General features: G+C 28.9%; 1 protein-coding gene across 1 annotated transcript in view; it reads right to left on the minus strand.

The window, feature by feature from the left end:
- Nucleotides 1-14,635, minus strand: part of Tgs1 (Trimethylguanosine synthase 1) — a 57,585-nt gene that overhangs the window by 17,812 nt on the left and 25,138 nt on the right. The window contains exons 5-6 of the mRNA XM_075369973.1: nucleotides 5,386-5,934; nucleotides 547-781 (exon numbers count right to left, since the gene is read on the minus strand). Coding sequence (XP_075226088.1) covers nucleotides 547-781; nucleotides 5,386-5,934 — 784 coding nt within the window. The remainder of the gene's footprint in view (nucleotides 1-546; nucleotides 782-5,385; nucleotides 5,935-14,635) is intronic.

Here is a 14,635-nt window from a genome sequence, read left to right on the forward strand (position 1 = left end):
CTTCAGTTAAAATCAGAATATAATAATTATATTGAATAAAAGTTAAAAAGTATGATTTTTTAGAAAATTTTTCCATTTTTTTTTTTTTAATATGGAAATTATTTACTTCAATTTACAAATGGAGGTTGTTTTAAAGACACAAAAAATATTACAATTAAGAAGAGATATATTAATACAATTAAGAACAGTCATCTATTACATTTATTATTTCTTATAACATTTACAAAAAAAAAAACATTACATTAAAACTCTTATGTAATAAGAGATAAAACATACTTAGTTTAATAAACATACTTTAAGTTACATTTTAAGAACTTTTATCTCAAGAATGAAAACATCAATTAAAAAATAAATACGGGGACTTGCAATAAAAAATTTGTTTATAAAAAGAGTATTACCAACATTTTTATAGTGAAAATAAGTGCAAACAAGGTAAATTACACAATTCTGTAATCCTACCTTTATAGTTAACAAACTGTTTAACATGATTTTAACACCATATTATAGATTTGTAAAAGAGGAAAAAAGAGCAAGGAGTACACTTACCTTATCTAAAGAACAAACTTCTCCATCATCATCAAAATAAATATGTTTATTTAATTGGGGCTTATAATTAAAATACATTTTTAATAAACGATTCTGAAGTCTAATATTTTTCTTCTTATAATGAACAACAGGTTGGCATTTTTTTAATTCTTCACTATTTTTAATTCCATCCGGATCAAATGAATATCCCATTAGAGTAAAAGCACTCTTTACTCTATCAAGAGAACCATCATTGCTAAAGAAAAAGAAAAAGTAAAAATAAATTACTAATACTAATGTATTATTAATACAAATGTACTAAGACTTAATTTTCCCTAGTAGCAGAAATTAGAGCAAAATTTTTTGCAATTTATAACTTTAAAACAAAACATTTCTGTACCCATGTTTATATGAACTTGTTTCTTTTAGAACATATCCTGAAATTCTTGTTTATTTGTAGACAACCAAGATACACATACAAGGGATGTTTTTTAAGTAAGGGCCTTTCTCGCTTAAACTTTTTGGGCTTCAGGGATGATGAATGCCACCATCGGATTGCCAGTACTGCTTTGTCTCAACATCTGGATATCTATGTTTCGTTAGTCACATGTTTCCACAAATCAACACATTTATTTTCATAGCATCTCAAAAATGTTTAAGCCGCAGAAAGACATTTTTCTTTGTGTTTCTGCCAACATTTTTGGCACCCATCAGGAACACAACACTTTCTGTAACTCAGTTCTTCAGTTAAAATGTTGTAAACTACACGAAACAAAAGGAAATTCAGTCGATTATGAGAAACAATAAGCCTTCTGTTTTCACAGATATTTGTATTCACATTTTCATTCAATTCATCTGTGATGACAGCTGGGCAACTTCTACATTCTTTGTCATGAACATCTGTTCTTCCTCCAAAAAACAAACAACATAATTGGTAGCAAACTTTACCTTCGCACACTGGGTCTGTATACATCGACAATTTCTCTATGAATATCAGCAGCAAACTTGTTTTTCACCCACCAGTAGGTAACGAATTACTGATCATACTTCACAACTCACATCATTATTCATTGTAGCACTCATTTCAGCCAGGCTAAACACAGCAACTAATGCAAATAATGTTAAACTATTGTTGCAAATATACGATCATTGATATAAATAAACATGCTACACTAGCGCCCATCAATTTCTATCGCACCTAATAGCGGAAAATTGAAAACGGCCCTTACTTTATGCCTCATATATATATTTTTTTTTCTAACATGTCCAATGTTTGCAATCAAAACTACCAATAAAGATCATCCACAAATGCACCATATTAACCAGCTCAATAAAAATGTACCAATTTAACAAACCCAATTCAAATTCACAAATTCATCATCAGTTATTAAACTACTATCTCAAAGTGTTATCTTTATCATATGTTAGAACTAATAGTTGTAAACAATCAAGTGAACTGAATACAGTTTGCTAGCTACCAAAACACAAAGGAATTTAAAAATTCATCATTCTCAAAATTTACCTGTAAATCTGACAGTGTGTACAGATACACTGTAATAGTATACAAGCTTGTGATGAAACATATTGATAGAACCTTTCTACTCAACCAAAAAACATTAACTCTGAAGAATTACACTAATAATGTAGTAGTACCTACATCCTAGTAATATAATACACACAAGAACTACCAGACTGTAGAGGAGGAATAGGAATTAATTTTTCAGATGCCCATTTCATAAATTGTTACTGAAATTAGCTTTAAAAAGGACCCTACTTTCTTCTCTAGCACGGATATTATTAAAATATCACTTCTAAAAACTGGCACTTTTAAGTCCTTTGCTGTAATCATCAGACCATGATTATATAATGGGATGTGAAGTTAAATTACACAATTTGTCAAAATAAAATTGGAACAGTAATTTTTAATTAATGCCTTTAAATATTCAATTCTTTTCTACGAAACATCGAGTTTCCAATTATTTTCAGTTTTAAGCACTTGAAACCTAACTATTTCAAAATAACTACTAAATTATTTTACTACTTTTAAGACAATTCTGAAGTTCTTGATGCAATATTTTTCAAGTAGGCAATTCTTTCTTCTTTGCGTGAAAACTGTTTACTGTTTTTTTACACTACCTTTATCAAAGGGCAAAACCTTTCCACCAACTAACAGGTTTTGAATGATGTTCACACTTCTTTAGAGAGCTTCTTTTCTGTTTAGCCTCCAGAACCATCGTAAGGTATTACTTCAGAGGATGATATGTATGAATGTAAATGAAGTGTAGTCATATACAGTCTCAGGTCGACCATTCCTGGGATGTGTGGTTAATTGAAATCCACCAAAAAATACCAGTATTCATGATCTAGTATTCAAATTCAAATAAAAGTAACAGCCTTTACTAAAATTTGAACTCTGAACCTTAGAACTCTTTGACTTCAAAATCAACTGATTTGCGATGATGAGTTCATCACTAGCCAAACTGGTGTGATCCTTTAGAGCTAAACAAACATGGTTCCGATTACAGACTAAAAAAGCACTTTTATTTCATTTTGAAATTCTTTAACTTACAACCTTAATATCTAACGAGCAGCAGAAATTTTTCCTTTGGATTTCTGGATGCCTATTATGTGCTTGTCATCTATTAATTTGTCCTATTTGCAAAGCTACTCTCTTCACAAAAATCATATAAACATTATTAACAATTTAACATGCTGGGCTATGAGTTTGTTATTCTTAACTAATAATTTTAATTGCGTCTAACAACCCAAAAACAAAACTATTGCTAATAATAATAATAATAATAATAATAATACAATAGAATATATTTTAATATACTTAACATACAAACCACAAATATAATTTATGAAAACTATGAAACATAACAAGGAAAAAAGGTAAATATTTATTGCATGTGTAACAAAGCCCAACTACCATTACAGGACACATTAAAAATGAAACTAAATTCATTTATTCAAGACATAAATTGATGGAATTAATATAAGTAAACTAAAATAGATTATCTGAAAATAGATATATTTATCTTTGATTTTAAACATTATCACTGTTTATATGCATGAATCATTATACAAATTGCTTTTGTTACAATAACTTTTAAAATAAATGCTACTGTAACTGCTACTCAAAATAAATATATATTAAACAAAATTAGCATGAAAAATTTCCTACTTAGAAATTGTAGAACACACTGAAGCATTAATCATTTTATTTGTGTAAATTTTTTTTATTTTCATCTGTTACTAAAATTAATTATACATGCAAAATACATGGTCGCTGAAGAAGTACAATGATACTGTAAAGAATCATATAATACATATTACAGCAAGTGCATGTGTTAAATTGTGCACGTGTATCTTGCTTTTATTTTTTTTTTTTTTAGAAATAATCAATAAAGTAGTAATTTTTTTCATAGATTTTTTATTAACACCTTTTTTATAAAAATATCCCCACTTTCATTTTGGTTTGCATTAAGTTTGATTTAATCTCATTGCCTAATTCTTTTATATTTGTATGCTTTGTGTATCATATTGTAATGTACATTTACTTTGTACAACAAGGATGATTGAGACCATACTTTTAAGGTTATTGCTTTTTTATCTACTCTTTGGAAATATTTCAACATAAAAATGGGTGGGAAATGTTCTCCCATTCCTTTCCATCATTAAAATTATTTTCTAATTTTGGCAGGAGTGCAAAGGTTTAACAACCCCTGATTTAAGCAAGATTGTAATATTTGGATAATCAATTAAAAATTCAAATAAATAAAAATTTAGAGATAAAAACTTCACATACCTCATAAATATGAAGATTATAAATATTGAAAAAAAGTGTTACTTATTTTTAATACTAATACTTATTAATTCATTCACTGCCAGTCAAAATATAACAAATATCATTACTTAGCTATAAAAAATAAAAATAAAAATTGTACGATTTCATTAATACCATTGCTTATTGCTACAAGAATAGCTTTTTTGAAATAATTATTAGTTTATGTGCAGAAAAAACATCAGCAGATGTGTACCTGCACTGAACTTTGTAATAGGTTATTTTGGATTAAATTGATGATTTACTTTTTTATCTTTCATTTCAAATTTTTACTTAATAGTTTGTATTCTTTATGCTTCAAGTTCATTACTTTCTTTGTTTAACATCTGAACATAACAGAAATATATTGCCATTCATTGTATAAGCATAAAGGGGTGCAAAAAATTACCTATTTTATTTTGAATAACTTGGTGAGTTATATGAAAGGATGTGAAATAATTGTTATAATGTCATATGATACAGTTTTTAAGAACTGACAACACCATGACGCTCTTCCAGGCATCAGGAAAAACAAAGATCTTAAAACTACAATTATAAATTCATTCAAAAACAGAAATTAAAATGACTGCCTTAAAAGATAAATGGAGAATAGCATCTGCATTGGCCACTGGTTGCACCCAAAAAAATGCAATAGCTCATAGAACACAATTTTTTTGTAATAACCAAAATATCTAAGTTATCAAGGTCATTTGCATCATTTATACTTATCTTATTTTCTTGAAAATGGATACAGCTGATAAACTGAATAAAAATATTTCTCAAATTCCTAAATAAGATTTCTTGTATCAGTCAATAGTTAAGTTTGAACTACTTGTGTCTTTGTTGAAAACATGCAGTTCAACATAGACACATGTAAAAATAAATGTAGTTACACATGCCATGGTGAAAATGTGTTTCATTGCACATCAAGAATCGCTGACATAAGTGGATTTAACTGTCCTTATGTATTAAATATTTTTTCACTACTTAAGTTAAAAATTAAAAACTAATTACTATAATTTAAAATAACTGACCTCTTATCAGTATCATAAATACCAGTCTTTTGTTTATCAATACCATTTTTTTCAGTCTTATGGATATCAACATTATTAAACTTCAAATCGGATGAGGTTAATTTATAATCACATTCACAAGAACACTCGTCAGTCGTAATATTATGTATATCCTGATACATATTCACATCACTAATTATCATACTATCATTAAGCTTTGAAACATCTTTGCTTACATTATCAACATAATTATCACTATTACAATCTTTCATTTTATCACAACACTTTTCACTGTTATCACTAGGATGAGAATTATCCCACATATTGCAATCGCAATCCCTAAGTTCTTCAGAATCTTTACTTAAAACATCATCATCATTTAAATACTCCACATCCATACCAGAAATAATATCATTATTAAATTCAACAGTATCTTTTTCTGCCGATAACTTATCAGTAGTATTTAAGTCATTTAATTCTTTACTCGATTCATTAAATTTAATATTTTCACTGTCATTTATACTTTCATTTTTTAAAACTTCTAATGTTCTTCCAACAGAATCTATATATCTAAAACAAAAGAATAATAATTTTATATGTACAGATATCAAACCAAAGAATATTATTAATATTTACTTATAAACGAACAAACTTTTCAAAAATCTTAAAATAATTTCAAAATTAACATAAAAATTTAATAGTATAAATCTGGGTTAAAATCCCAGTAACTGTGGCATTTTTCATATGCTACAAAATTTCCATTCCCATATTCCCACACACAAGCTTCGAGCTTATGTGGTGAATTAATTCAAAAAAATATTATGTAGAGCAACATTATTAAATTATCTACATCTATCCTACAAACTAAATCTCTGTAACATAACATTTAGGCACTGACAATTGAAATCTGATAAATAAAAACAATAAAAATAGTTTCAGGTAATGAATAGAAAGAATAAATCAGTAAAATTTAACTGTCAGTCAATTAACATAAGAAAAAAATGTTTACATTATTAAGTGTACTTAACAGCAACAAAACTACAGTTGCAGATTTGTTAAGGTTAAATCATGCAGGTTGCACATAAAACATTTTGACTAAATTAGCAGTTTAGAAAAAAGTAAAATTTCAAGTTAAATATCATTTTTGAAGTGCATATTCATAATAAGTTTCTAATCAAGAAACCTTATCAATAGTAACATGAGTGTTTAACTCTTCTGACATTAAGAACCAAAAGTTAAAAAAAAAAGCTTATATATATTAACAAGTTTAAGAAATAACAAAAATGTTATTTTTTACACAAAAAATCTAATTATTAGTATGAAACTAAATTTAAAAACAAATTGAAGACTAATAAGAATTTTTATTAGTAATATTAATGGAAAAATACTTAAAACACTTTAATCAGTTTCATTATTAGCAAAACCATAAACAAAAAATGTATAATTACTAAAATTAAAGAAGCTCTTTTACATACAAAGTATATCTGAAAAGTTCCCTAACTAAATTAAATAAAAATACATATTTAGAGATAAAGAATTTACTCACATCAGCCCTCTTCTACACAGAACCCTTCTCTAGTTATACACTCATTATAGCGCCAGTAGAGCCCGTCAAATACTTTGGAGAAATCACATTGTGGGATCGCCTTCAACTCCTCAGTGCAAGCCCTCTGCATGGCCAGAATATTGTCAAAAAAGCGACCTTTCATCTTCAATTTGAGTTTCAGGAACAAAAAATAGTCTGCTAGAGCCAAGTCAGGAGAACTGGGTGGGTGGGATAACAGTGATTTGATTTGTGGTGTAATAACACGTTAAAACTGTTGCCATGTGTGCCAAGGGATTATCGTGCAAGAGAGTCCAATGGCTCAGATTCCAGTACTTGAACCAGATTCGATGAATGCGACGCATCAGGCATTTCATTACTTCCAAATAGAATTTAGAATTCACAGCTTGACCAGTTGCAAGCGCACTTTTGCAACGTTTTCATTGTGAACAGCTGTTGGCGACCTCCCACTTCGTTCGTCATCACCCAACAACTCTCTAGCGTCTTTAAACCGCTTCCACGAAATGTGTGTTGTAGTATGAGAAGCGGCTTCATTACCGAACGCTTACTGTATCATAGAATAAATTTCAACAAAAGATTTTTGAAGCTGAACACAAGCTTTTATCGTGCTTCTCTGTTCCATGTCGTGACTCACACAAGATCACATTAACACAACATACATGGCCAAATATTACTCAAGACTGGAGTGACGAAAGATGATGAAATTTTAGACACACACTCGTCAGACATCATATTACATAGTTCCTTGGTTATCCGAGAGATGGCGCTACTTGTATTGACTACAGAAATTTAGTTCGGGAACTTTTCAGACATACTGTGTAATAGTGATTACTACATAAGCTTGCACATGGGTAATGAAATATAACGTAACTTATGAAAAAAATTCAAGCCCAGGCAAGAAAAAACTTGAAAACTTTGGTACACCAATCTAATTAAAAAAGAAGCTTTTAAATTATGACACATGTTTGAAAAGAAAGTACAATCTCCAAATAAAACTACCAGAACACTTCAGTTGTCTCAACAAACAAAAGTGCCGAGTTTCTTCATTATTTAGAAAAGGAGTTTTTAATCTTTATTTTAAATATTTAAGATAACTGAGCAAACTGCTTAGTACGAAATTCAGTCAGTGAAATTCACTTTTTAAATGCAAAGAATGTGAAACCAGCAGATTCATTAACAATAGTGAAGTTTAGAATAAAAATGGTATGAGTAATGGAATGGTAGGAAGATGGGTTGGACAGTTTAACAAAAGATGTAATAACAAACATGAAAAGGCATAGAATGGGGGTCATCATCATTACTGACAATAAAAAGCAAAGTATAAACAAAAAAAGAAAATGAACAGAAAACTAATGATTTTGTCACAATTTTTCATTAACTTTTCTGTATAAAATTATTACAAATTGCCTTATGATAACAAAAGAGGTATGCATTTATTGTCTTCACATTTATTCATTTTATGAAAAGGGTATTCAGAAATTGATTCAATATTGTGATAAATAATAACTATTATGAAAAGATGTACATTTTACTGTAACAATAAAATCATTTAAAAAGAACTGTCTTAATGCTTTTATCCAAGGTACTTACTTTCCAAACATGGTTAACATTTAACAATAAAAACATACAAATATTAATACAAACAAAATAAATATAGAAAGAATATATGATCACAATAAAACCATAATCACAAACAATTAAATTAAATACACAAGCAGAGACTTATTTATTTAAAAAGTCCTGTTTGATCTGTATCAAAACATTCGTTTAATAAATCACACATGATTACTTTCAGTAATAAATTAATTCAGCACTTATTTATTCATTTAGTGGATTATTTTAACCAAAACACAGTAATTTATTTCATCAATAGGAATTGAATAACTAGAATACAAAAAATTATTTATTATCTAGGCTACATGGGAAACAACCGAGAGATTACAAAAAGTACATTAAAACTAGAGGTAGAGAAAGAAATCTAAGAAATTAAGCAATTAAATCAATTCAATAACTATTTGGCCACATTCTCCAAATTTAAAATCATCCACTTTTGGGGAAATATCATAACAGTTATATGTAAACAATTAATGAATGTATTAAAAAATAAGGAGATAACAACTGCTTTGAATGCTGAAGGATAGTCTTTCCATTAAATCACTATACAAGAAGATAAAAATTTAATTTTTAATTCCACTACCATTACAAATTTTAATGTTTTATAGTTATGTAGTTACTTTCCAAAAGCACTAAATAAGTGAATAAAGTACTCTGACAATGAAAGAGTGTAAAATAAATTAAGACTGCATGGTAAAAAAATCATAAGCAACTTTTACCAATACTTGTCGTAAGTGATCACACACAAATAAGGTTACTTAGTAGAAATTCATACAAGCATGAGTGCAATTTAACCAAAACACAAAAAACAGCATCAACAAAAGCAGCGAAACTTCTCTGAATTAGTAACGGAGTAGCCTACATTATTAATTCAGATAAGTGGCTAATCCAGAGAAGAATTTGAATAAATTATAGAAAATTCTGCTATTGCTCTAACCAATCTATTGAATTTCAGAAACCATCTTTTTAAATAAGAGAACTATTCAAAAGCTGACTTCTGGTTTGCTAATGAAAATGCACCCAAAGCTATCACAACATGGTACCCATTGACAGCATGACCATTGTCAAAAAAAAAATCTATAATCTTGCTATACATCTAATAAAACTGACACACTAAAAATTATTTTTTTAATGTTTGTCAAAGTATGATACCATTTCTTGAATTGCTTTTTTGCGTACATTACAGATCTGTAAATACAATTTTTCTATCACCCTTACTTTTAAATAATGCTTAAAAAAAAATTAAGGGAAAATATAGTTAAAATTTATAAGTTTGCATGGCCATACCTGCGTTAGAATGATTTCACTAATGCTTTTCTTTTATAAAATAACGTCAGGCACATCCCGAATTAATGTCCAACAGTAATCAGCTAGCATGTTAGTACTCCATTCCCCTTTATAACAGCTTTGTATCACTGAAATGTCTTGGTGGAAACTTTCACCATGTTTGTCACTTACGTCTCTGAGGTTGTCCAAGAAAACATCCAGATGTGAGTGGAGGAAATATATTTTCAAAGACATATTACATCCCATAGCTCTGTATGAAGTTAAGAAGTCGATTAACAATACCGTGGTAGTTGTCAGATTTTTGTTTGCAGAGAAAATTTTTGCAAACGTCTTTAAATGAAGCCCAAGCTGCACCTTCTACATTATTTAACATTGAGTTAAATACATCACCTTTGACCAACTCTCTCATTTGAGGACCAATAAATATTCCTTCTTTAATTTTTCCTTCACTTATACTCAGAAATTTCTGCCTGATAAACAAAAATTCAGGATTATACTTCTTCATTGATTTTACAAAATACGACTGGTAACAAAGGATATTTGTTACCCTTGTGCAGTAGTACCACTTTTAAACTATACTTGGACAAAGCTATGAAAAGGCACTAGTCCTCAGCTTTACGAACTTGTCCTAAGTGCAACATAAGCTCATCAATATTTGTGCAATAAACCAAATTATTTTCATCACTAAAGTACTGAGAAAGTTCTTTCTGTCGGCTTCGAAAGCCCGAAATTCTTGTATATTTTTGAAGTAAATTCCAACTTGCAGTCTTGATCCTAACAGTTCAGTTTGATTTTTTGATAAATTTAAATTCCTAACCAAGTCGTTTAATTCACCTTGTAATATAAAATGTGGATTATTGGAAGATAATTCAAAATCAAAATCATGGTTTCTTCTTCAGTACTGCCTGATTCTTCATCGCTGCTTTCAAAACACATTCACAGGTGGGTCAGGAACTGGAATAATTTCACTGTGAGGTACAGGCCTGATTGCAGATTGCAATGAAGGCTATTTTACAGTATGTTTAGATTTTTTAGACATTCCAGACACACTTTTTAAACAAAAGTAACAATCAGTTACATGATCCTTTGGTTCACACCAAACCATAGGTACACCAAATGGCAAAGCCTTCCATGTACCTTTCACCCATCCTCTTAAATACACAGAACAATTAGTGCATACTATATGAGGAGTCCACGTCTTATCCTGATCACAAATTTTACACTGAAAGTACAAATGATATAAATGCTAATTTAATTAAAGGTGTAATGTTTTTACTATTTGATTTTATGGTAAACTCACCACATATATAACAAAAAGCATCAACATCATTTACACAATTTTGAAGCATTATGACACTGCCCTGTTAACAAACTTAAGACAGCAATAAGACTGAACAAAATTAATTCATTCCTAAATCCAATGCTTAATACAAACAACACAGCTGTGTTTCAGCTACATGTTTTTACATGCACAGATATGATTAATCTTGTCCTTGATGGCTCACTCTTCAGTATTAGATATGAGGTCAAAATATGGGAATATGACATGATTTAATTCTTTATATATTATTGCTTATTTATGGCTTACAAATTATATTAATAAAGTTAAACAATAAAAAAATCCTTCAATTAAAATTAAAAAATTTTTCAAAAATTGTTGGCGTAGAAAGATTCTGAGTTCATATTCACTTTAAGCTTCAAAAAACAGATTAAAATCATTTATCACATGTTAGGAAACAAAAATTATGCTTATCAGCGTAATTAATCCATTTTGTTCAGTACTGGTAAAAATGTACTATGAAATTCAAAAACCTAAAATTGTATAGAATTATGGTAAGATTTTTAATAGGGCAGTTTCACCAAGATATATCTTTGATTATGCCATGTTTTTGAGAATTCTGTAAGAGATTAGCACCAGACAGTCAGTGTTGTACATTTAATAATCCAATTTGTTAATGATTAACTAAAATAATTAATTATTGTTAATTTCATCATTGTGCAATCAAACATCAAATTTCAAGCACACTGTTGAACTGAAATATGGTTATAATTGGGAATGTAGGGGAATTTGGTGGAAGAATTCATAGAATCTGCAACTCCATTGAGGTTAAAATTTTATGGTAAAACAGTGTTAAAAAATTCAAAAATCAATCCAAAACATGGTCTAGGACACTCAGAAAGGGTATGTTGTTTTTCAATATAACAACTTTACTTGTACAGGTTACACAGACTTTATTTCAGCACAGTAACATGTTTTACTATCTTCCCTATAACCAAGACTATGCACAAAGTAACTCTTCACCAAGTATCTCCTTACCAAGAGGGTCTGGCCAACTAATCAGCACTTTGAAACCAATGAGGGATCAGATAGTGTTAATAACAGATTGTGTATTCTAACAGAAAAATTCTTCAATGAGGATTTGTAATAACTGGTATCACAGTACAATAAATGCCTGAATGTGAGTGGCAATTGTGCAGTGACGCAATGAAGCTATATATATATATAACATTTTTCCCCAATTACTTCTTTGGACCAAAATCAAGTTTTGAATAGCACATAGTATATTTATCAGATTGAGGAAAACCAAAATGCACAGCAAACATTTCCAGTACTTTTAACACATCTACGAGGACCGTTCAATAATAATAGACAAATGACTACAGAAAAACTATTTATTCAGTGACAATACAGCTAACAGTATTTTTCAACATAATCCCTAGCTATATTTAGGGACGTCCCATTTTTCTTATTCAAACAGTAAACAATTGTTCACCACAATATCCAGGCCATTCTTATACTGCATCTTCACCTGCTGATCGCTGAAGACCAAACAAAAAAAAATCTGATGGTGCGAGATCAAGACTAAGATGGATGTGGTAACAACTTCCAACCCAACTTTTGAATAGCTTCCAGTGTTCTTTGAGCAATATGGAGAGAGTGTTATCATGCAGAACTACACTTTTTGAGAGAGAACCAGGACTTTTCCGCTTTGATATGGATTTTGCTTTACTTTCTAGCATGTCACAACAGTACGCACTGTTGATTGCACATTGTTTTTACAAAAAATTCTGTTTTTATAGTCCCAAAATATTGTTAGCATCACTTTACCAGCTGATATCTAAGTTTTTCAATTTTTTCCTGTCGGGTGAACTTAGATGTTTCCATTTCAATCTAATATTTGGATCCTGGCTCAAAATGATGAATACAAGTTTTATAAGTTATTGCCCAATCTACATAAGCATTTTACCTTCCACTAAAAATTGTTGTTTAAGATCTATACAAATGTGAATTTGGCTGTCTTTGTGATTCTGAGTTTACTGTCTTAGAATCCACCTTGAAAACCTTTTATGGTAATTTTGCAAATCAGGGATAATGGAATAGATAGACAAAACTCACAGATTTTAGCAAAATTTCTATCCTCCTGTCTTTGCAAATAAGATTACAACACAATTTTACAAAGCATTAGTCGAAACTTCCACCAGTTTTCCGCTACGATGAAAATCAGTGGCACTTGTTCTGGCCAATTTGAACTGTTCGATCCACTCAAAAGAATTTACATAGTAAATATTATTTATGCACATTTACATCTGTGAGTGAAATTTCATATAGTTTCAGTTCTGTGGTTTATTTTCACCTACCTTCAGAGAATAAAAATCCAATCACTGCATGTTGTTCTTCCATGATAAATGTTTCAAGTAGAGTAGACATTTTGAAATAAACAAAAGAGGTTATTATATTAATGAAAATTCCTTTCAAACAATATTTTCTATGTCAAGATGCCAACTTGAATGTCAACAGTTTCAGTTTATTCTATTAAATAATTTTTCCATTACCTACAATTGTGACCCTCACATTTTTAATTTGAATATTTTGTCAAAACTGCAATAAATATGTTACAGACAAAAGCATAACATATAGATTTAGAAAGTAAATTTAAATATTAAACAAATAAGTATCTACTGACAATATTTAAATTTCTACAGGATAATTATTTGCATATGCTGGTTATGTAACATTCAATAAATACTGGTACAATTAAAATAGATTAAATTTTATATAAAATCATCACATCAGTTTAATTTACTGGCCAGAAATTTTTTTCTGTTCTCAAATCTGAAAATTAAAAAAAAAATGCCATTACATTCTTCTAGATTAAATTTTCAGATATTTTTACAATCATTTTTAAAATGAATGAAAGTTTATATATGTTACTAAAAAAGGTATAGAATACCCACTACAAAAGTGAATTTCATGAAATATGTCTGCGAACTTCAGACAAATTTAAAACTGTGTTTTAAGAATTGAAGATTAAGAAAAAAATTATAATCTACAATTGCTTGACAGAAGCACAACTACAAAATACATCCGCCTGCAGATTACAAATACTGGTATAAAATAAAGAAAAATTATAACTGAAAATTAATTAATTATACATTCTTCATGCATATATCATACAACAAATATTAAAATCATAATCACACATTTTCATTCTGTTACATAATAATAATATTAATTAAATGTAAGTAATATTAAAACTGATGAATATCATATGTTATTAGATTAACGATTTCTTGCACAACCATAAACACTAAAAATAATTTTTCTATATGTTAACACATTTGCTGCAATATGATTTTTCCATTTATTTAATCCATTAATTTAAATATTTTGAACAAACCTGAACAATGAGACAAAATAAAATAATGAAAAAACAATAAAAAATTATATACTGATTGAAACCCTAAAAAAGGGGTTCATGCAGATCAGCATTATCCCCTTAATTTTCATTTTTGAAAGAAATGGAA

This window comes from Lycorma delicatula, chromosome 6 (genome assembly GCF_047948215.1).
Source record: "Lycorma delicatula isolate Av1 chromosome 6, ASM4794821v1, whole genome shotgun sequence".
NCBI classification, from domain to species: Eukaryota; Metazoa; Arthropoda; class Insecta; order Hemiptera; family Fulgoridae; genus Lycorma; species Lycorma delicatula.